The following is a 24,320-nucleotide window of genomic DNA, read 5'->3' as shown; positions in this document are numbered from 1 at the left end:
TTTAATTCGTCTGACCAGCAACAAATGGTTTAATACCAAAACAATAGAAATGGTAAATTGTCATTTAAACATTGAATGCTTTGCAGTTGTCATAAATGTTCAATATTGCGGTTTGGATGCCTTTATTATGATTAGGCCTATATCTTAACTTTCCTCTTTCCAGCTGTAATCATGAATATTTGATGATTATATTGGCTGTGCACTGAAATAACTCTCATTAAAACTTGTTTAGGGAAGTTTTGTTTCTGTTTTTTACTATCGCCGTTAGATTATACAATAATATCAAGCACTGCAAAAGCACGGAAAATAAGTAAAATAGTAAATGATTAAAATGTATAATAACTGATTATATGATTCAGTGATTATAAATGAATAAAAGTCTGGTTGCTCTCTTGAAGCTACACGCAGTTTGGAAGTAAGAATCGTTGGATCCTGCAGAAACCTCTCAGCTTTTATCTACTGAATGAGAGATTTTACAGTTCATGAACGGCTCACATCAGTTTTCATTGAGGGCCTAATCTGTTGTGAATTTGGGATGCTGTTAACAAGGGTTTTCACTACAGTATATCTAACAGCAGCTGGACTGGACTCGTAATCATATTCTGTATTTATATCAGATGTCAGGATCCTGTCTCTAGACATTAGCTCTGCTTTTAATACAATCAATCCTGAACTCTCAGCTCTACTTTGACAGCATTTACTGTCATTATGAACTGATCACTGAATAAATAGAGAAAATAAAGGGTTAACATCCATTTTAACCCCTTAACTGTCACTCATATTTTTGAACATTGACTTTGTAGTGCACAATCCAAACTTAAATTTTTATTATTCATGAATGAAAACATTTTGTTGCATGATATTGATGTACCATTTACATGGTAATGCAATGTCTGATTTTAAAATGAGTTTTAAAGGATGAATTTTGAGATTTTAAGTTTTCAGTTGATATATAATTTCTCATGATTTCTAAAATGTGATAGAGAAAAAGGCAACAAAGAAGTCTCAAAATTCCTGTTATAATGTAGATTTTTGAGGGTGTCATAAATTAATCTATTACTTTTCCTACATAATTTTTAACAAAAAACATTGATAAAATATATATTTGGGAGTCTTAGACCTTTCCAACAATATATAGATTGTCAAGATTAGATTTGATTGTAATATAGTGAAGTAAATGTATGCGTCCCACAGAGCGGACGGGTGACAGTTAATAGGTTAAAACATCATATTGGATTAAGAAATGTCAGATTATAGATTAAACAATAACTGAATCCATGACATACTCAGTTTCTTAGTTCAGTTCTTAGTTCAATTCGTTCTAGGTTTGTTTTTGTCTGTCATTTATTTATTAATTTATATTTACTTTTAAGGTCTGGTATAATTCTTGTTGTGTTCATATCTATCAAGAGAAAGTGAATGTTGTATAACTGCTTTAGTTCATGTCTCCAGCTCTAATCAAACACTTCAGGATCTCTGAATGAGCGACAACTGTGTAACTGCAGGAACGTGACTAAACTCTTGTTCTTCAGGAGCAGGTTTGAAAACAGAGTGAATACAGATTCAGTAACTCATGCTTGAGAGAAACAGAGATACAGAACTAGTTATTTGCCTCATCATGCATAGTATTTAAAAATATTTCACATGACAAGACAACTGTTTTCCCTTTTTAATTTTTCCTCATCATAGGTTTCGGTTATCTTCTTCTTGAGCTCCTGAACCTGCTGCTCTTTTCTCTTTCTGAAATCATTCAGTTCTTCTCTCTGTTTTCTGGATTCATCTTCATGTTTCTTCTTCATCTTCTCTATTTCTTCTTCATGTTTCTGTTTCATTTCATCACACTCTTTTTCTTCTCTGTCTGTTCTTTCTCTCTCCTCTCTCTCTCTTCTCTTGATCTCCTCTTCTTGCTCTTGTTTCAGATATTCCATCATATTCTCCCATCTATTTCTTTTCTCCACTCTTCTTTCTTCATCCTCTTGTTTTCTTCTCTTCCACTCTTCTTTTCTCTCTTGCTCCAGCTGCTCATAATGTCTTTCCATTTCATTTATCTTCTCTTTATATTCTTTCTCTTTCTGTTCTCTCTCTTTTATCTGTTGTTGTTTCTCCTCATCTCTGTTCTGTTTTTCTTCTTCTCTCTCTCTTTCAGATTTCTCTCTCTTGTTCTCCAGTTCTTCTTGTTTTTCTCTCAACTGTTCCTTGTGTCTCTCTTTTCTCTCTCTTTCCTCTTCCTCTCGTTCTTTCTTCTGTCGTTTCTTCTCTTCCTCCCATTTTCTCATCTGTCGTTTAATTGCCTCTTGAGTCTCTTTGTCATTATCAGCCTCTTTTATTCTTCTCATCCATTCTTCTCTCTCTTTCTCTTCTTGTTTCTTCATCGTTCGTTCCTCTGAATCTCTCTTTTTTATTTCTTCTTCCTGTTCTTTTCTTAACTCTGTCATGATTTGTTCATGATCAGTTTTCATCTTATCTTGATCTCGTTTATATTCTTCCTCTCTCTTTCTCTCTTCTTCTTCTTTTTCTTTTAGTTGTTCTTCATACTGTATTATCTGTTCTTCATTCTCTCTCTTCATCTCCTCTATTCTTTGTTTGTATTCATCTCTTGTCTGTTTCTCTTCTTCCGATCGTCTCTGATCTTCTGTCTCTTGTTTCTTCTGATCTGATTCTTCTTTCTCCTCAAATTCTCTTCTGAGTGTTTCCTCTTGTTCTGTGAACTTTTTCCTCAGTCTCTCTCTTTCCTCATCTATCTTTTGTTTCTTCTTCTCCAGTCTTGTTCTCATGGTTTTAAATTGCACATCATATATGGCTTTTAATTCTTCAACTTGAGCCTGATTTTTCCTTTCTTTCTCTTCTATCTTTTTCATCCTCTGTTCAATGGAGATCGCTGCCTCCTCAAACATCTCATTAGTGAAATATCGGCCCTGATTAGATTTCTTCATCTTGTCTATCATATTGAACAGATGAGTGACTTGTGTCTGATCTTGTGTTTCTGTGTTGTTGAAAGCCAGGAATCTGTTTCCACAATCATTGATCAGTTTCTTGAGTTCAGCATCTTTACTTTTCTCTACATATTGTTCTATTGACTGATCATCCAGTTGGACTCTAAATATGATGTTAAATATGTTGAAATCTGTTTTCAGATCATCTCCTCTAGTGAAGAGAACAATGCAGAAATCTGCTGCTTTTGGGCCAAAGGCCATCTTGATCATGTCTAAAGTATCTTTCTCCTCTGGAGTGATTTTTCCCAAACGCAACACAATAATAAACACATGAGGTCCAGGAGCTGACAGTGAAACACACTTCGTTATTTCTTTCTGCACTTGTTCTTTTGTCAGTGATGGGTCAAGGAGTCCTGGAGTATCAACAACAGCTACTGATCGACCATCAATTTCACCAACTTCCTTCTGACAAGTACTGGTCACCAAGCGTAAACTCTTTTTACTGTGAAACTCATTTTTCCCGAGAATAGTGTTTCCTGTGGCAGACTTTCCACTTCCTGTTCTCCCAAACAGCAAGATTCTCAAACATCCTGAATCTGATGATGAATCTTTATCATCTGAAAATGACAAATAATAGAGATTACAGATTAACAACAATTGATTACATTTGATGACCTGAGCAACAAGTGCGAAACTCAAACCTAAAATGTAAACTGTTTACTTTAGTCTTTGCATGGTTCTCAATGATTTTTGGGAACAGTCCACCCCCTATCCAACAAACGACAATGAGTAGAAACGCTCATTAATACGATAAAAAAAGAAGAAAATTATAACAATAGGACAAATACAATAGAAAAAAATAGCAATTAAATAATTTAGCCTACTATAAATTCTATTACTGTATATAGAAACTGAATAATCAAATGTAAAAATAAAACACTGCATAACTCATAATAATTTAAGTTTATTATAAAAACTGAATGAATTAAAGAGTGTTAAAATATTAAATTAACCAGAAATAATACTAATATAATAGTGTAAGAAATTATAAAATAAAAGTGAAATGTATGTTAGTGTGTTGATTGAAATTTTAATGACTGTCCTATTACGTGAGGTTTATGTTGAAGTCCTGCCCCACCATGTTTTCTTTTCTCTATGAGACTAATGATATAAACAGCGGCATAACTTTAAGCAAGAGCTAAAAAAAGGAGTCAAAGAAGATAAAATACATCTAGTATGTGGTATCTAATCATTTTCCTGTGAATCTACTCTGAAGTAAGATTTCTGAATCGAACCAATTTTTTATGAGTTGAAAGAAGTCTTCTGAATTGAATGTATTGATTCAAACCTTTTTGAATTTTATTTACCAAATTGAATGTACTATACAGAGTTATTGAACGGAATCTACTGAATAAAAATTTTCTGAATTGTTCTCGTAACATTTTGAATTTCAAAGATTTTCTTTTCCTGTTTTGAGTTAACTGAGGTTGTCAAAAGTTATAATTGCAAACTTTTTATATGATTGCAGTCTAACTAAACTCTACAGTTATTGGGTGCACCCAGATTAGTCCATGCATATTTAAAGGGGGGGTGAAATGCTATTTCATGCATACTGAGTTTTTTACACTGTTAAAGAGTTGGATTCCCATGCTAAACATGGACAAAGTTTCAAAAATTAAGTTGCACGTTTGAAGGAGTATTTCTGTTCCAAAAATACTCCTTCAGGTTTGTCACAAGTTTCGGAAAGTTTTTTTTCGAGTATGGCTCTGTGTGACGTTAGATGGAGCGGAATTTCCTTGTATGGGTCCTGAGGCACTTCTGCCGGAAGAGCGCGCGCTCCCGTATAGCAGAGCAGAGAGAGGCTGTGCACAGACAATCACTGATCAGAGCGAGAGCGTCGCCAAATGTCACAAAAAAGGAGAGTGATTTGGTTGCCAGGGCAAGACAACCCTGCACAGATTACCAAAGAAAAAACAGCATTAAGGGACCAGTGGATGGAGTTTATTTTTACAGAGCATCAACGGAGTTGTGCAAGTGTTTGTGTTTGTTCCCTGCATTTCTTAAATGCTTGTTTTACAAACAAAGCCCAGTTTGACGACGGATTTGCATATCGTTTATCATCTTAAGGATGATGCAATCCCAACGAAAAAGGGTCACGATTGTGTGTTGGAACCACAGGCGGTGAGTAAAACTGCTTAAAATATCTCTGCCTCCTTGTTAGTGCGTCCGCCTCCCATCGGAGAGGGGTGGAATTTGGTCGTTTACTATTGTAAAAATATGCTATTTATAGCCTTTTGCATCACTGCACAAGTTAGCATTTCAGATGTACATTTTCGATTTTTTTTTAAAAAATAAAAACGCCCCAGATCTCAAGAAAAACTCATACCAAGCTTTAGTATCGTAATCGTGGGTTTGTTATTTGGATATTTTGTGTGTACAGAGGTGTATCACTGTTGTTTTGGCCAGATAACTACCAAGAAGTGTACAGGAAGCATGTGACACGATGTGGCAGCGTCCGGTTATGACACTCTAAAGATTGAGAAGGCAAAGGACTGAGTCTGTCTGACACGCAGCATGAGCACTGAGGAGCAAACACACAGAGACAGCGCTGGGAGAAACTGTTTATCATCAGATTGCGTAAATCAGTGGAAAATGAATAGAAATTACGATTCTGTCTGAAGAAATGGTAAATGGACTGCATTTACATAGCACTTTTAACAGACCCCATGGCCATCCAAAGCTCTTTACAAGTTGCCTCACATTCACCCATTCACTCACTCATTCACACACCTACAGCGATGTCAGCCATGCAAGGCGCCATCCAGCTGACATGACTGAATATGAATGAGTGGTGAATTTCTATTCAAAATCTGGCATAATACGGATTTATTATTTTGCACTCCTGACATAAATTACTAAATAACTGTCACTGCAGCAATGTTTTAACAAAACATTGGTCAAATATCGAAGCTAGAGTCTTTAAACTTTTTAAATGATGCACAGTTTGTCCAGATCAAGTAAGAGAGTGATGTTTAACATGCTGTAAAAGTGAAACAATAATAAACTGGGGCTGTCGGTGATGCTTGCAAGCAAAGGGTTTAAGCCTTGCCTACCGTCAAATGGAAAGGTAGGTTGCATGGCCAGGAGACTCTTACCGACGTCCGAAGGGAGCACACTCACCAAACGGGTAAGTCTCGCCAACCATAGAATGGAAAGGTAAAGGTTGTCTCACCAGGAGGCTCTCGGCGGCGTCCGAAGGGAGCACACACATCGAATGGGTAAGCCTCGCTGACCATAGAAAAGGAAACTGTAAGGTTGTCTAACCGGGAGGCTCTTGCCGGCGTCCGAATGGAGCATGCGCATTGAACGGGTAAGCCTCTCCGGATGTGAGACAGAACAGGTAAGATTAAGTGGCCAGGAGGCTATCGCCAGCATCCAACGGGGACCAACTGGGGCTCTTGCTGATGTACGATGGGAGGCATACGCATCGAACAGGTAAGCCTCACTGGCCGAAGGATGGAAAAGGTAAGGTTGTCTAGCCAGGAGGCTCTTACCGACGTCCAATAGGAGCTTAGCTCACAGCATCAAACGGGTAAGCCTCTCTGGCTGAAGGATGGAAAAGGTTGTCTAGCCGGGAGGCTCTCACCACCATCTGATAGGAGCTTAGCTCCCGGCATTGAACGGGTAAGCCTCGCTGCCCAAACACGGAAAAGGTAAGGTTGTCTAGCCGGGAGGATCTCACCTTCATCCAATGGGAGCTCCAACTCCATGCATTGAATGGGTAAACCTCTCCGGATATAAGACGGAACAGCAAAGAAGGGTAGCCGGGCGGCTCTCACCTACATCCGAAGGGAGCGCAAGCTCCTGGCAACGAACGGGTAAGCCTTGTTGGCCACAGAATAGATAAGGTAAGGATGGCTAACCGGGAGGCTTTCATCGGCATCCGATGGACATCGAAGAGGGAAGCCTCGCTGACCATAGGATAGAAAAGGTAAGGCATTTGATGGTGCAGTCATTGTATTCGAAAATTAAGCGTACAAAAAATAAAAAGAATTTCCTGTGCCAGTGTACCCCAAATAAGTGCCATGAATCAACGATATGGTCATTGTCAAATCGTCATATTGTCAGCGCGTGAGATCGACGATACATGGGTGGAGTAAGAGAGACTCTTTATTCTTGTCATAGCATAACTATTTGCTGTTTTAAACCATGCAGGTGCATGAAAGAGAGCCTATGGAATCGCCGATAACCTAAAAAAATAAATACTTTTAGACGTATTATTAAATCTAAAAATGCTATATTTAAAACAGCTAGTTCATGTAGTCGGGCACTATTGTCATCTCGCTTTTCCTGTAACAAATTTCCTCTAACATCTGCGCACGGCAGTTATCAGTCTAAATGTTCTGCAAAATCAGTCAATGGTGAAAAACAATAGTAGATTTCATTTAAAGTCCAACAATTTAACCCTTATATGGACATAATCAAATGCGTTAAATATAAGGTATTCAAAAGAGGTAAGTTCATATATTTGGATTAAAGTTCAGTTGAACTGGTGCATTGATCTATTGCGCTCTGGACCACGTGCCTCATGATGAGTAGTAGGTAGTGGGCCGCCTAATAATGATAATAAAATAAGTTAGTAGGAGAATGAGCCTAATATAGTCTTGACTATCGTTGATACGTAATACTATCAACAAAACCTAGGATGCATGGCATAACTTTGAAGCGGAGGTGATGGTCAACCTTTGCTAGGAGAGTACCGAGACCCATGGAATGATGTAAAAGTATTTTTTTTTTTTTTTTTTTTTTTTTTTTTACAATTGTGACTATGTGATTATGTTTGAAAGCGGCGAGTTATGCAGATCTGAAAGATCAGTTAGAAGTTTCTGTCCCCAAAATCAACCAAGCAGCCGCTCCAATAGCTAAAGCAAAACTGAGAATGTGGGACATCGAAAACGGATCATGAACCCTTGTTCCAATTCACGTCGCCTGATGGGGAAAACTGAACAGCTTATTTCAGTGAAATGGCTTAACGTAATGAAAATCCGAAAAGTGGCAACTTTTGATGTCCACATTCAAGGATTTTTTTCTTATTTTTATAATATAATGAGCATGAATATTAGTTTGTTCTATGGAACAGTATAATTAATTGCTTTCAGAGTGTAATGTCACAGTACTGCTTCGGCGGTGGAGAGTTACAGAAAAGGCTCCTGCGGGAGCAGACACTGCTGCGGCAGTGGAGAAATATAGATAGAGGCTCATGCGGGAGCAGACACTGCTTCGGCGGTGGAGAGTTACAGAAAAGGCTCCTGCAGGAACAGACACTGCTGCGGCAGTGAGGAGACACAGAAAAGGCTCCTGTAGGAGCAGACCCTGCTGCGGCAGTGGAGAAATATAGTTAGAGGCTCCTGCGGGAGCAGAGGGTAGTGGTGTTTTAGATAAATTCTAAGTGCTCACGCCAGTAAATGGTGAAATATGTCCCTAAATAAATTGGTCCTGCCAGAATAATTGCATGGAACTTATGTCTGTATAATCTCAGTGAGGTTCAACCTGTTAGCCAGCACCCCCCATTATGGGACTCACAGCGAAAAGTGCTCTACCTAACTTATAATTGTAACAGTTTCCTACTTCAGTGTGTTACAAACATAATTTTGGTGTCTTTGGAAAGAAGACCCTTTGGGCTTTACTTTTCATCAACCAGATTTGATAATGCTCAAAAATATGGAAAGTTTTAGACACTGAAGGGCCTTGAATTTTTTTTTACCACACTTAAATATTTTTTTATTTGATATAAAAATACATTAAATGAGTCTTGGAGCAATCTAGAAAAGTAATGGGTTGAAAGCCACATGTCCCATGAGTTTCTATTTCAAATCTGAATAAGATATCATGAAAAATTAGACTCCTGCAAATATTTTTATGAGACTATGTCTACACCCCCCACCCCCCAAATATAAGAAAATATATTTCCCAATAGTATTGAAGGCTTCTACAAACTATTTAGTCAGTAATAAGTGCTGATGTGAACTGGCTGGTTGAATGCCTGCTGCTGCTGCAATCCAGCGCTCGAGGAGAGCCCGGTCTTCAGCGGAACGATCGTGGTGTCGAGTGAGGCAAGCTATGGGCTTTGCACGGTCTATTGGCCATGACTTGTGGCTTGGCGAGAAGAGCAGCTGTCGAGATGACGCTTGATGGTGCTCAGCGACCGTGTTTGGCTGGGTAGGAATGATCATGGGTATAGGCAAAAGCAGCAGATCTGAAAAATCCCCAGTATGGATCTCCTCGTTGAAAGGAAATTTGGGTCTGTGATAAAATGACAGACAGAGCGAACCAGGATGCTGATAAACACTCAATGGATAGAGGTAAGTTAGCAATATTTATACTATGGTATTGATTACTTGATTGTGGTCCACCTGTGTTGATTAAGCTAAGTATCTGACGCGCTCCTCCCGAATCTTGTTAATAAAACATAATTTTGTAAGTTGTATAAATATATATCTGGGTAACAAAGATACATTAACAAAATAAACTTTTTGAAGTGCCTCATCTAATAATTTTGCACATCATCTTACAAATATTATTTAGTGAGCTGCACGATTCATGTCAAATCCAATATAGACGCACAGCTTTGCTTTTTAATCTCAGGCCCTGTCTACACAAACACGGCTGTCTTTAAACCGCAGCTTTTTTATGCCATTTGGCTGTTCGTCCACATACAAATGCAGCACCAGGTCACTGAAACCGAACATTTTTAAAAACGCCTGCCAGGGTGAAGATTTTCAAAAACTCTGGTGGCAGTGTTATCATATAGACAGCTAAACCAGAGTTTTTAGCTAGTGACATTGGAACCAGTGCTGTTCTCTTTCAAGCATACATTTCGGTCATCTCACTATGGGATACGCCCTTTCCGCGTATTCCTCAGAAGCCCAATTCCATTATGCCAGCCCCAATTGGCTGGCAGACATGATGTTGTGGCATTTAAAAACCTCATTAAAAAAATCTCTTCTCGCTTCACACCAGAAGCCTACCCAACTCTGATATCTATCAAGTAGTCGCCACACTGGTTGCAGGTTTATCATTCTGGTACAGTGCTCATAGTCAATCTGTTGGCCACCAGACTGCTTTCGATTACGCTACAATCAGCATTACAGCTCTTTGTTAGGGTCATTCAGTACCACAATTATGGCTGCAACAATGCAGACTACTGTAGCTAGCGAAGGAGATCCGCGGCTTTGCTCATGCGGGAACAAGATCTCATGCAATGACACAATCCAAGTTTGCTCTACATATCTTGTGCATAAACATGCTCAAAGGCGGTCCATAGTCCTGGATCCTTTGAGCACTGCGTGTGTTTAACCATGAAGGTTAAACCGTCACAGGTTAGCACGCCAAGCTAGCTTGTTTGGTCATGATCCCCTCAGGTCAACTAGTCCTCCTCCTGTTTCTGACCCCTCAGGTACCCATTCCTGTAGAGCTGCCCACCATGGCAACTCATTCATGGGATAACAATAAGATGTATGCACCCCTCTGGTTGGTGTCCTCAGCACAGACGAGGAGGAAGAGGAAGCATTTGAATTTGAGGAAGAGGTGCAATGAGATTTCTTTCTCTCTGAAGAGGAGGAAGATTTAGAGGATTCCCCTTTTCTCCCCCCTACGCAACTGGCACAACCCCTCATTATGACGGGATCCACGGAGGAGGCGGGTGGGCACCTTCCACTCTGCTTCTTAGTGTGGATCTGCAAGATGTGTGCAAACGCGCTGTGGAGAAACTCAATATTCCGTGGCCAACCATAGTAGCTGAGACTGCAAAATCATGCTATGAAGGGAAAAGAGAGCAAAACAGGCTGCAAGACAACTCCTTCCAATCTTTCCAGAGCTTCCTGAAGACGTTTCTGTCACCTGGAAGGACAACCCACTTACTGGTAAAATGCCCTTGCAAGGGCCTTCTTTGCATGCCCCCCATGGAGCCTTTAGTCGCAGCACATCTGCATCCAAAGCATACGGCGGCTACAAACCCAACATTGTCATCAAAAGCGGACTGCTTTCAGTCAAGCATGACGGAGTGCACTTACAAAGCAGCTGCTCTCTCAGACCGGGCCATGAACGCCATCTCTCTGCTCACCGGATACCAGGTGGAGCTACAAGACGAGATCTTTCGCTCCGTCTTCAGAGATGTGCCATTCAGGCTGCAGGCAAGGCCATGGCCACAATGGTCATTCAGGAGAGAGGACTCTGGCAGGACAGTGAATGGGAGATGGGGTCCCCATCAGAGCCACTGTCACATAAACTACTTGGAAATGCTGGCCGTTTAAATAAGTGATATTGTAACAAAAATTTATTGATTTGTGACCGAAAACTGCATCAAAAGAATTCAAAAGAGTTTGGGTGTCACCCAGTGGTTATTTTTGGTATTGTGCCCAAACAAAATCTTTCATACGCAGACATGATTGTCCTCCAATTATTCAATACTGACTTCAGTATTAAGGCGATGAGTCAAAGTTAGCTGAAGTATCTTTGGTAAAAGCATTTATAAATTATTTATCAGTTTTTCAGCTGGTGGATCCTCTGATGATTCTGAACCAGTGAAATATTTCCTCAACAACAAATCCAACCCCATAAACAGCTGAAAGCTTTTTATTTATTTATTTATGTATTTGATATATAAATTTCACAATTAGCTAGTTATTGTTTTGACTTACTGTTTGTGTGCTGAACTTCAGTAGTTCTGTTATAAAGTTGATTGGAATTATGTCTTTCTTTCTCCTCTTCTTCTCTTCGTCTTTCCTGTTGTTTCTGTTTCTCCCATTCCTCTCGTTCTCTCTTCTGCTCCGCTCGTATCTTTCTCACTTGTTCCTCAATGTCTTTAATCTTTATTTTATGTTGTTCTTCTCTCTCTCTAATTTCCTCTTCTCTTCTCTTTTTCTCTTTGTCACACCTCTGTCTTTCTTCCTCCATCATCTTCTTCTTGATTCTTTCTGTCTCTTCTCCATGTTTTGACTGGAGTTCTTCCTTCTCTCGCAGTCTTCTTTCTTTCTCTTGTTTAATTTTCTGATAATATTCATCCCATGTTTCCTTATCTATCTTTTTTCTTCTGTCATCCTCTTCTTCTCTTCTTTGTCTTTCCTGTTGATTCTGTTTCTCCCTTTCCTCTCGTTCTTTTTTCATCTCCTCTCTTATCTTTCTCTTGTGTTCCTCTATTTCTTTGATGTCTATTTTATATCGCTCTTCTTTCTCTCTAAATTCTTCTTCTCTTCTCTTTCTCTCTTTGTCATGCTTCTGTCTTTCTTCCTCCATCAATAACTTTATTCTCTTCATCTCTTCATCATGTTTGAACTGAAGATCTTCTCTCTCTTTCTGACTTCTCTCTTTCTCTTTTTTAAGTCTCTGATCATATTCATCTGTCACTTCCTGTTCTCTTTTTCTCCATTTTTTCTCCTCTTCTTCTCTTCTTTGTCTTTCCTGTTGATTCTGTTTCTTCCATTCCTCTCGTTCTTTCTTCAGTTCCTCTCGTATCTTTCTCTCTTGTTCTTCTCTTTCTTTAATGTCTTTTTTATATCGTTCTTCTCTCTCAATAAATTCTTCTTCTCTTCTCTTTCTCTCTTTTTCGTGATTCTTTTGTTCTTCCTCCATCTTCAGCTTCATCTTCTTTTTCTCTTCTTCGTGTTTGTTCATCAGTTCTTCTTTTTTTCTTTTCACTTGCTCCACTTCCTCCATCAGTATGTTCTTCTGTTGTTCTTGTATTTCTCTCTCCATCTCTCTGAACATCTTACATGAGTAGTAACTCTCTCCGTTTTCTTTCACCATGTTGTCAATCTTCTGCAGTAGATCAGTCACTTGTGTTCGGTCTCTCGTCTCTTTATTATTGAACACATGGAATCTGTTTCCACACGCTTTAATCAGTTCATTTAAAGCAGATCCAGGTTTTCCCAAACACTGATCAATGGTTTTATCGTTCAGATCATCTCCTCTGGTGAAGAGCACCATGGTGTACATTAATGAGTGTTCACCAAACGTCTCTTGGATGATCTTCACTGCTGTTGCTTCTTCTTGAGTGAATCGTTGTCCTAAATTGAGCACGATGATGAACACATGTGGTCCAGGCAGGATCATGGAGATGCAGTTGCTGATTTCTCTCTGGATTTCTTCGTTACTGAGTTCAGTATCAAACAGTCCTGGAGTGTCGATCACAGTGATGTGTCTGCCGTTGATTTCAGCTTTCTCTCGATGACACACTTCAGTAACAGACTCTTGAGATGTTTCAGCTTTAAACATGACTCTTCCTAAGATGGTGTTTCCTGTTGAACTCTTCCCAACTCCAGTTTTTCCCAGCAGCACAATCCTCAGATCATTTTCTCTGTCTCTTGAATCTAAATATAAATCAAAGAAAAATTAGGAACCATATATTGTGTATAATTTATACTGAAGCATCGTGTTTTGATCATATTATTTATTCTTAACACTTTATATAATGTTATTATTTTCTGATCATTACCTTGTGACTGAAACCACGTCTCTAATGAATGGACTCTCTTCTTCATTTCTTCTAATTTCTGCAGTTTCTCCATCTGTGTCTCCATCAATGTCTCTGTGGAGAAACGAACACCACTATTTTCCTCAACCATCTGCTCCAGTTTCTCCATCAACTCAGACACTTGTGTGTTCAGGCCGATGAAATGATGTCGTCCTCCAAATCTCTCAATGACAGACTGTGTTTCTTCATTGAGTTCTTCTGTCTGATGCTCTGATTTCTGCTTTATGAGGATCATGATGTGTTTGTTGACTCTAGAGCTGAAGATCCTCTGGATCTCCTCTATTTCTGCTCTGTCTTCATTATTAAGTGGAGCATCAGGAATGATGAGGATGAACACATGAACTCCAGGATGACAGAGAGACACACAGCGGTGAGTCTGACGCATCACTTCCTCCTCTGAGAGCTGAGTGTTGAACAGAGCTGGAAGCTCCACCAGACTGATCAGACGTCCATCAAGCTCCACGTCTCTCCTCACACACTCTGAGATCAGCTCTGATCTTCTCTCGCTCTGCTTCAGGATCAGGTTTGATATGAAGGATTTTAATTCTCTGTTACTCCCACACACAAGCAGATTCAGCTTCACACACTCTGGATCTGTGTCAAAGAAATAAACTAGATTAACAATGTGATTTTAACTTAAGTTAGATTAATGCTGCAACCTAATCATGTTAGAATTACTATTATAATGACTGCATTGTAATTTACTAGTTTTCCACTAAAATCCATTCACATCTTTGCTGAATGCATCATGTGGAAACACTGACAAGAAAGATGTAATATATAACCTATGATTATAAAATAAGTAAAACTACTGGATACAACTACATACTATTATCATTTTAAGTAGTCATTTCGTTAAGGCCAAATTCTCTGTGGATTTAATCTGAAGATTACTTTATTCATTCCAGACAAATTGTGATCCCAATGCTTTATTGATCATAGTCATACATCTTAATAAAAATGAAGTGACAAAAAAGCCAAGTATAGTGACCCATACTCAGAATTAGTGTTCTGCATTTAAACCATCCAAAGCGCACCCCCCCCCCCCACCCCAAACACACACACAGCAGTAGTCGTCATTTATGCTGCGGCGCCCTGGGAGCAGTTGGGGGGTCGGTGCCTTGCTCAAGGGCACCTCAGTCTTGGTATTGCTAACCCTAGGGTTAGTCAAACTTTCAGCTGTTAATATCTTTTATCTGTTAATATTTTTAAAGGTCCCATTTTTCGTGCTTTTTTGAAGCTTTGATTGTGTTTACAGTGTGCAATATAACATGTGTTCATGTTTCACATGTAAAAAAACAGTATTTTTCACACAATTCACCTCTGTATATCACTGTTTTCACTGTCATAAAAATGGGCTGATGACTTCCTTGTTCTATAAAGTCCCTCCTTCAGAAATACGTAATGAGTCCTGATTGTGTCAGCGGTTCCTGTGTTGTGATTGGACAGCAGCTGAGCGCAGACTGCTCTCTTGGAAACGCGATTGGGCTAGTTTTGAGAAGCAAGTGGGCAGGAGCATGTGCTGGAGATGTACTTATAATCACAGGAGCGTTTTTACTGATGAGATGCGCATGAAAATCGCATTCGATTTTTTTTCACAGCCCTAACATCTAGTTAACAAAGCTAAACAGCGTTGCCCTTTGTGTAATAAGTTACAGAAACTGTTAAACGCACCAACTTAAATAATAAAATACACTTACCAGTTGTGGTCCATAAACAACGCCTTCTCTAGACAAAGAGCGAACTGCTCCATCTTTCAAGAATAATCTTTGTGCGAATCCGACATTAAACTGATTGAGATTGAGAAAGCTGTCCTCAGAAAGCTGTCCTCAGCAAAATGTGCTGCACATAGTTTTACATGTGGACTCTAAATTTCTGGAACCGAGTTAAACATAAATTGTAACCATTAATCTCAAAGTACAGTGTTCCTGGGAAGCCCAAACAAAGATGATTGGACTCCGAGATGAAAATAACAGCGTTTCGACGACATGGCGACAAACACAAATGCAGCTCTTCCTCTTCTCCGTCGGAGCGCAACAAGGCCACGCCCCTGTTTGTGAATTCATGTGGTCGGAGGTTAGTCAAAAAACTGTTTTAGTGACGTCATTACTGCAGGAACTAGAGGGCTGTAGTCCAAACGGGTCATTAGATGTAGGCGAATTCTTTTAAATAAAATATCTCGCTTGGCATTGAACTTTGAGCTTTAGAATTTTACAGATATTATTTATACTCTAACAACAACATTACACACTAACTAAAGTTTAAAACATGGGATCACGAAGAACGGCACCTTTAATCTAAAAAAGTTAATAAAAAAAAAGGATGTCACCAGGGGCGTCGCACCCGTGGGGGAACACCCACACTTTTCACGGTGAGAGGTTTCAACACCCACACGTTTTCTGCAGTTTTTCCGCAGTTTTGCACAAACGCCTTACTACAGTCTCTCCTCCGTTTCTCTGACCGCTCTGTGTCTGCGCTCGCCGCGGCTGACTTCCTCCCCCTCCCTCTCAAACATGACACCGGCTTTGAGTGTGACCGGCTGATGATTGGCTGTTCTGCCTTAAATCCCGTTTCTCTTGGGGTGTTATTGGTGAGGAGGCGGGAACTTAGGCGGGAAGTGTTTGGGACAGTGTTGCAACTTAGCGACTTTTCAGACCCCCATAGCGACTTTTTTTCCAAAAAAGCGACTAGCGACAAATCTAGCGACTTTTTTTTGACAGACCTTATTTAGTCTCTGAGACTCTCCGGTACTGCCGCACGAGCTTTCTCTCTCTCTCTCTCCCAGCGTACACACGCCTATCTCTGCATCTGCTATGTTCAACAAGCAGAGAGGAGCAGCACTTTCAGTTAAAAAAATATATTCTGTTGCTTCTAACTCTATTTTACATACAAGTATAGCCGAAATCACAGTACAATCATTATCTTAATCTTATGTGTATGTGATTTCATTAGAAAATGTCGTAAATAGGATTTTAGTGCAGAGATTAACATCTTTGAGAGCTGGTTATGTATTCTTAATAGACGCGTTTCAGTCATTATAATATTAATTCCGTTGTCGGACAACAGAAACATTCAAATATAATAATAAAAAAACTTTTATTGCGAATTTTGACTGCCTTAAAATGCAGTACATGTGCACATAAAGGGCAAGATAATATGAGGCACTTATGTCATGAATATGCTGATTAGCATATGACGTCATCTAACGACATTTAGCGACTTTTCAGGCAGGGTTTAGCTACTTTCCATTGAAAGAAGTTGGCAACACTGGTTTGGGAAGATGTTCTTTTATCGTTTTGTTGACATGTCGAGTGTTTTCGGTATTATATTTCGTTTTTTAGACTAATGCTAATTGCTATTATTGGGATATTGTTCAGCAGCTAGCTTAATTCGGTTATGTAACGTTATGTGGCCATGCAATGTATAACATAACTGTGATGATGAAGGCAGGGAATTGACGAGGAGGGGGACAAACTGTCATTGTTAAGCAGTGTATTTATGGGTTCATTGCCAGTGCAACAGATTTTGATATTTTGAGCATTGTTGTTGATTAGCTGAATACTTTTGTGGATACTTACCTGTTGTGTTTGATTGTAACGTTACCTGATGAGGAGAATAAAGTGAGAAATGATTGTTTGCGTACCTGATGAAGAACTATGAAAGAAAAGTGTATATTATTTTAATGTTTAAAAACAGTAAATTGTTACCCTACATTATTTATACCACCAGAGAAAAAGCTTTGTGTGGGCGTTTTTTTTTTTCTCCCCTTTTCTGATTTTTTTTTTGTAGGATAATTTTTTTCCCCAGCCAAACGCTGCAAGCCGGAAATCCGGCACGGTGCCGGAGAACTTTAAGCCCTGCATTTTGTACCCCTCTGTCACTGTATTCATTGTTTTTTTACGGTTTATAAACAAACCACATCCATCCCCCACACTTTTGAAAAGCTTGCTACGCCCCTGGATGTCACATCACATCGTTTTTTTTAATTAGTCGCATTTTGATTTCAGATGAGATCCAAAAAGTGATTGCACTCACCCAGTGTCCTGATCTTCTGTAACTCTCTGATTTCACTGTCTCTCACTCTCAGTTTCTCCTCTAGTTCATGTCTAACTCTCCTCTCTGGAGCTCTCATATACATCCGAAGAGAATAGGGTTCAGTCTTCATACAGTCTATAACGTCTAGAATCTTTAAGATCTGTTCTGAGTTTCTCTGGTCCTTTAACCCCATCACGCTGTACCAGCTCCCATAGACTTTCACAACACTCTGAGATTCTGTGGATGCTACAGAATCAGTCACACTTTTCTCCACAGTGAGTTCAGTAAAGAAAATCACCATGAAATGCTCTTGTGAGTTAAATATATTTTTGATCTTCTCCATTTCTGCTCTGTCTTCATCAGTAAGTGGACTGACAGGAGTAACGAGGATGAAATGATGAACTCCAGGATCACAGAGAGACACACAGCGGTGAGTCTCCCGCATCACTTCCTCCTCTGAGAGACGAGTGAGGGCTGGAAGCTTTATTACACTGATCAGCCGTCCATGAATCTTCCCCTCTTTCTTCACACACACATTGCTCATCTCTTTCTGATGTGGACGTTTATTTGGTTTATTTATTGTCCCTCTAAATATTCTAGACACTGAGTTCTTAAGTGTGGAATTATTTCCACACAGCACAATGTTCAGCTTTGTTTTTCCAGTCATCACTGAAACAAGATTACAGACAGGAGACTCAGTTCAGTTTTGATACCAAATCACTTCTTTAGACAACAACAAAAATATATTGTAAAATATAATTATATTGCAATACATTATTTTACATTTACATTTGGTCATTTAGCAGACACTTTTAATCCAAAGTGACCTACAAATGAGGACAATGGAAGCAATCAAATCATCAAGTGATGTATAAGTGCTATAACTAGTCTAAGTTAGCTTAAACGCAGTACAAAGCTTTTAAATAATATAATAAAAAGAAAACAGATACAATAGAAAAAGAATAGAGAAAGCTAGTGTTAGAGGTCTTTTTTTGCTTTTGTTAATTGTATAGTGAATGAAAAGAAAACAGCATCAAGTGTGTCAAGGGATATCCCGAAATCAGTAACAATACCAGGCAGAGGTCGGGAATGCTCGGAAATGCCAGACAGAACTAAACAAGACTTCGCACTATTAGAGAGTCCAAACACAGTTTATATAGGGGAATGGTAATGGGGAACACCTGGTGGTTATTAACCTTAAGCACAGAATTATGGGAAATGGAGTTGGGACTGGATATATATATATATACAGTACAGACCAAAAGTTTGGACACACCTTCTCATTCAAAGAGTTTTCTTTATTTTCATGACTATGATAATTGTAGATTCACACTGAAGGCATCAAAACTATGAATTAACACATGTGGAATTATATATGGAGTTATATACATAACAAAAAAGTGTGAAGCTGAAGATATGTCATATTGTAGGTTCTTCAAAGTAGCCACCTTTTGCTTTGATTACTGCTTTGCACACTCTTGACATTCTCTTGATGAGCTTCAAGAGGTAGTCACCTGAAATGGTCTTCCAACAGTCTTGAAGGAGTTCCCCGAGAGATGCTTAGCACTTGTTGGCCCTTTTGCCTTCTGTCTGCGCTCCAGCTCACCCCTAAACCATCTGGATTGGGTTCAGGTCCGGTGACTGTGGAGGCCAGGTCATCTGGAGCAGCACCCCATCACTCTCCTTCTTGCTCAAATAGCCCTCGATGCCTTCAGTGTGACTCTACAATTTCCATAGTCATGAAAATAAAGAAAACTCTTTGAATGAGAAGGTGTGTCCAAACTTTTGGTCTGTACTGTATATATATATATATATATATATATATATATATATATATATATATATATATATACACATAAATGCTTTTTAAACAAAAGATGATTATTACATGGAATAAATAGTATTCAAGTCATTCAATAGTGCTGCAGGAGACTCAGTTTCCTCATTTTCCTGTCTCTACTACACTGTAACTATTAAATGACAAAAAAATATTTTATGATCCTTGATCCATTGAGGCATTATCCTGAAAAAATAGACTTTGGCAAACCTCCTCCATAACTTGCTGTTTCGGTGCTCTCTTTGAGATCAGAAACCTTCTTCTCCTTCTCGTCGTCTCTGTCTGAAGCTCCAGATCTGCTCAGATCTCCATCCACTGATGATCCATCACCTCCATCTTCATTCATGTTACAGTGGAGAAATTCTTCTTGTTCTTTCTTGAGTATCTCTTCCGTTCTTCTGATCAGCTCAGAGCGCCATCTTGTGTTTACTGTATCAAACTTTAGATGTCCTCCTCCACACTCCTTTATTAAATCATGAATAGCATTATTTGTGCTCTTATAAGACAAAGACATGAATCCGCGTGTCTGTTCATCAGTTGTCAGCACTATAGTGTGTTTCATGGCCTGTTTACTGAAGAGGCTCAGCAGATTTTTCACTCTGTGTCTGTTGTTCTCATTGAAGTCATTATACTGTAGTATGAGTATGATCACATGAGGTCCTGGAGCAGACAGAGACACACACTCTCTCACTCTCTGTGTGATCTGATGGTGTGGGAAATTCTTCTGGAGCAGGAGAGGAGTGTTTATAACTCTGATGTGTCTCTCCTCCACAGCTCCACTGATTCTCACACTGTGCTGCTGTGAATAAGACCCAGCTCCACTGTGAAACGCTTCTGTTCCCAGTAAAGTGTTCCCCACTCGGCTGTTTTCTGATCCATTCTTTCCTATCAGCACAATCCTCAGATCACTCACTGAAAAAGAGCACACACACAAACAAACAAGCACAAACATTGAGTTTCCATGTTTTATGGAGATTAGACAGATTGATAGATTACAATCATTCTACAATCATCACTGAAGAATCTCATATTAAAAGTTATATGAGTAATGATAAAATCAGCAGAATTCACATGACACATTAGTAATGTTAAAATATTCAGATGCTTTACAAACATCTATAAAAGACTACAAAATAATTTTTCTCAGAGACAAATCTCTAGTATACGACTCAGTTGGTCTATTTCTCCTAGAAACCTAAACTAAAACTAAAAAATTTTACAAAACAATTAAATAAAAAACACAATAGGGAAAAAACAGGCAGGCAGACTTGGAGCAACAATACTGATAGACACAATACACTCCAAGAGCACAACTGACATAAAACAACTGATCAGGGGTGCGTTTTCCAAAAGCATTGTTAGCTAACTATGGTTGCAAGTTCCATCGTTAACAACAAAGTCCAACGATTCTGTGTTTCCCGAACCATATTTCAAATGAACATTCACAAACAGTGTTGCAAACTTATGTGGTTGGAACTACAGCTCTCGACCTGTGGTTAGAGGCATAGTTTCATGTTAGCAAGGGATATGGGCATAAATATAAAAAATATGCTCTTGGGCACAACAACCAAGCTAACATGCAGTGCATATATAATCCATTATATAAATATAAATGCATCCTAAATATAAATGCATTTTAATCTATGTATGTTTGCGCATCCTCTAAAAGCACAAAGAGTGCGCAGATGCACAAATACCGAAGGGAACCCCGGAGTATGATGTAAGAGGGAACCCATGGTGAATCAAACATCAAATGAAGCAAAAAGACAAGAAAAAAAAAATTGTCATCAGGTGCAATTTTCCATACAGCACCATCTTAGATATGTTTGTTTGGATTAAATAGCAGAAGTTATTCCTCCACATGCGTGTGACATCATTAACAATGGCCCTATGTTGTTGAACTAATGTGGTTCAAATGACTGAGACGTGACCATGTTCGGGAAACAGTGGTAACTAGCTAGTTCATTTCAACAGTAATGCAGCATACTATGGTGGTTAATCAGCAACTTGCGTCATTGTACAGGAAACACACCCCAGTACAGGACTGCAGACACCAGGAGAATAAATAGGGAAACAAACGAGGAGGGTACAGAGGGAGACACATGTGGAGCAACTTAAACAATAATGACCTAACACGATGGGCGGGGTCAGACAAGAAAGCACATGACATCAAGCCAACACAACACAAGCCATGTACTCATACGCTCATACGAGTCCCAATTCGCCCGCTTATACTACGACCTAAAAGTATCTACTTTTTTTGTGAGGAAAAAGTACATACTTTTGAGTGTGTAGCAAAAGAGTATGCACGTTCTGGGACATACTTCGATGACGTCATGCAGCGTGAACGACAACGTGGTTGCCTAGTTACACACACCACAACTGTTAACATTCATTCTTTATGTCCAATAAAATTGTATTTACTATTCCCATCTTTTTTTCTCATTGTTTTTTTTCACAATACATTTTACAATGTGTTCTTCTACCAAGTTGAGGAGTGAAGAAGCAGGGCGTCGTCGTCGTAGAACCAAACGCAGGTCGTTTGTGAGGCGGCTGGTTCTGACGTTCATGTGCAATGTGTGTAACGAAATAAAATATAACATTAATTAGGGTTTAACATTTGAATTCTTACACTTAAAAGCTGAGGGCGCATCTCCGCTGCTGCACCCGGCTGCCATGTTTACATCACCGCAAAGCTCCTCCCTCCCATACGCAATGGGTTGTGGGCAATATTAGCACTTAGAGTTTGCATTGAGCTGCACTGCGAATTCTAACCGGAAATAGTAGACCATCCGGGTATCTTTGGAATACTCTTTTCAACATACTACGATTTGGGACGTACTAATTCTAGTTTCGCATACTATTTAGGACGGATAGTATGCGAATTGGGACTCAGCAATAGAAAAACATAGTGTCATCTGGTGGCCATCCTGGGCACACCAGCTGAAGACATTTTTGCAATATGAAAAGCAGCAATTTTGTGTGTTCCACAAAAGAAAAAGTCATATACTAGAACCATCATAATTGATTACAGCATTTTCATTTGTTCACTGAAAGCTGCGACTTCATAATGTTTGCAGTTACTATTAGAAATAATTATTGAGTACATAACAGTGTGCTGATGACACAGATCAACACAAATTTTATTGCTGTGATTTTTCATATCTTTTTTACACTTCAACTAATATGTAATGATCTATAGCAGTGGATCTCAATTCCAGTCCTGGCTCCCCCCTGCTTTCCACATTTTGTATGTTTCTTTTATTGCTTCAGACATTTGTTCTATTCGAACATAAGTGCCCTGTGATGTGGATATCAAAGGAAATTCCACCACAATTCCAGTTCCAAGTCAATGTATATGTTCCATTCAAAGTTCATTGAAGTGTGCTAGATGTGAATTTAAATTGTATTTATTTACACAGGTATATGATTTCACACTTGTCCGTGTGTGAAGATGTTGCATAGCACAAATATGTGAATGAATGTTCTGAAGTGAGGTAAACTTCAACAGAGTAGGAAGCAAGGAACACTGTGTAGGGACCATGTTAATGGGAACACAGATCATGCAAGCAGCTCAGTTCTTACGGGCTGATTATCTGAATCAGGTGTGTTAACAAAGAGAGACATGCAAAATATGCAGAGCTGGGGGTGGAGGACTGGAATTGAGAACTGCTGATCTATAGTAGGGTGTCAAACTCCTTCCTGGAGGGTCACAATACTGCAGAGATGAGCTCCATCCAGCTCCAACAGACCTACTTTAGTATTCAAGTAATCAGGAAGACCTTGTTTAGCTGGTTTATGCTGTTCTGTTAGAGTTGGAGAGTGAAAGTAAAAGAGTAAAAGAGTGAACCTGAATCAATGTTATTTTTGAAAAGCGAACAAAGGTGAAAAACAGTTGATCAAAAACTGAAATTAAAAATGTCAAATGAAAAACTAAATTGAAAGGAAAAGGCAATTATTGAAAAACTAACTGAAATAAAATGATAATTATGATCTTGGCAGATATGAGCTGTGTGGCTGTTACGAGGAAGTAAATGGTGCATCATGGCACCTGACGTTAGCGAAGGAAGAAGCTAAAAGCAGTTTTTCAGGATAATCAGGAATAAGAGATGATCAACACATCACTCACTGGACGACGAGAGGGAAGTTTACCCATCTGTAATGTGTATCACCACATACTGTAAGAAGTTTGACTAAAATAAACACGGTGAAAAGACACTGAGACTATGCCGTTTTTAGTTCACTGTTGATGTAAACGCTGTTGTTCGTGGGTAAAATGAACAAGACACTACACTCACAATGTCATGATTATGATTAAATGTGATAAAAGACACATCTATTATAATTACATTTCTTTTTATATTAAATATCACAACATACATTTAGCAATCAGTCTAGCACTTTCAAAAAACAGTTTATATTAAATTCATAATAAATATTATAGCTAAATATACATCAATGAATTATATGTGCATGTATATTTGTGTAATTAAGTTGTCTGTCTGATGTAGTTGTAGAATTATTATTAATTAAAATTAAAGTGATCAATAAAAAAATATATCAAACTAATAAAAACGTATAGACAAAGCATATTTAAAAAATGATATAAAAAAAGTACAACTAGATAATAATCTTGCCTATAACAGATTGTATGTGTATTGAAAAGTTTTATAGGCCTGTGTATAAAATGTACATATGTAACCTTTAACATAGCCTAGGTTATTATTTTCTTCCTGGAGTTCACTTTTAAACAAATGTACGAGTGCAGTTGAATATCATTTAATAAACTAAATGATTGCCTACTGTTAGCTAATATTTCATAAATACTTTATAAATCACTGAGGAAACGTTGCTCTGTATATTTATATCTAAATTGATTCTTACCTGAACCTGACGCCATTTCAACACCAACACCTTGAAATCAAAATGAAAAGTTAAACACTGAAAGTTGAGAACTAACTTGTGCCCCACCTGCGGAGGCTGA

General features: G+C 38.7%; 1 protein-coding gene across 2 annotated transcripts; it reads right to left on the bottom strand.

The window, feature by feature from the left end:
* Window positions 1-1,153: 1,153 nt before the first annotated feature.
* Window positions 1,154-24,320, bottom strand: LOC113064656 (trichohyalin-like). Of its 2 annotated transcripts, XM_026235519.1 has the most exons (6): window positions 24,221-24,320; window positions 19,547-20,248; window positions 17,500-18,168; window positions 13,426-14,058; window positions 11,633-13,300; window positions 1,154-3,550 (listed from the first exon to the last, which is right to left on the bottom strand). In XM_026235519.1, exons 1-6 carry the CDS (start codon window positions 24,234-24,236, stop codon window positions 1,641-1,643), a joined length of 5,598 nt encoding a protein of 1,865 aa, XP_026091304.1. In that variant the 5' UTR covers window positions 24,237-24,320; the 3' UTR covers window positions 1,154-1,640. The 2 variants fall into 2 exon arrangements, with proteins under 2 accessions (XP_026091304.1, XP_026091303.1); XM_026235518.1 differs by lacking the exon at window positions 24,221-24,320 and having other exon boundaries at window positions 19,547-21,632.

Source organism: Carassius auratus, chromosome 47, assembly GCF_003368295.1.
Source record: "Carassius auratus strain Wakin chromosome 47, ASM336829v1, whole genome shotgun sequence".
Classification (NCBI taxonomy): Eukaryota; Metazoa; Chordata; class Actinopteri; order Cypriniformes; family Cyprinidae; genus Carassius; species Carassius auratus.
Note: the sequence above shows the minus strand (reverse complement) of the source record. Positions and strands in the feature narration are given on the sequence as shown.

Excerpts from the sequence above, each read along its gene's own strand:
- LOC113064656 (XM_026235518.1), bottom strand. The coding sequence starts at position 20,288 with ATGTTTGTGCTTGTTTGTTTGTGTGTGTGCTCTTTTTCAGTGAGTGAT. Across the intron at positions 14,059-17,499 it reads ACAGAAGATCAGGACACTGG|ATCCAGAGTGTGTGAAGCTG; the intron begins GTGAGTGCAATC and ends TCTTTGACACAG. Across the intron at positions 3,551-11,632 it reads TGAAGTTCAGCACACAAACA|ATGATAAAGATTCATCATCA; the intron begins GTAAGTCAAAAC and ends TGTCATTTTCAG.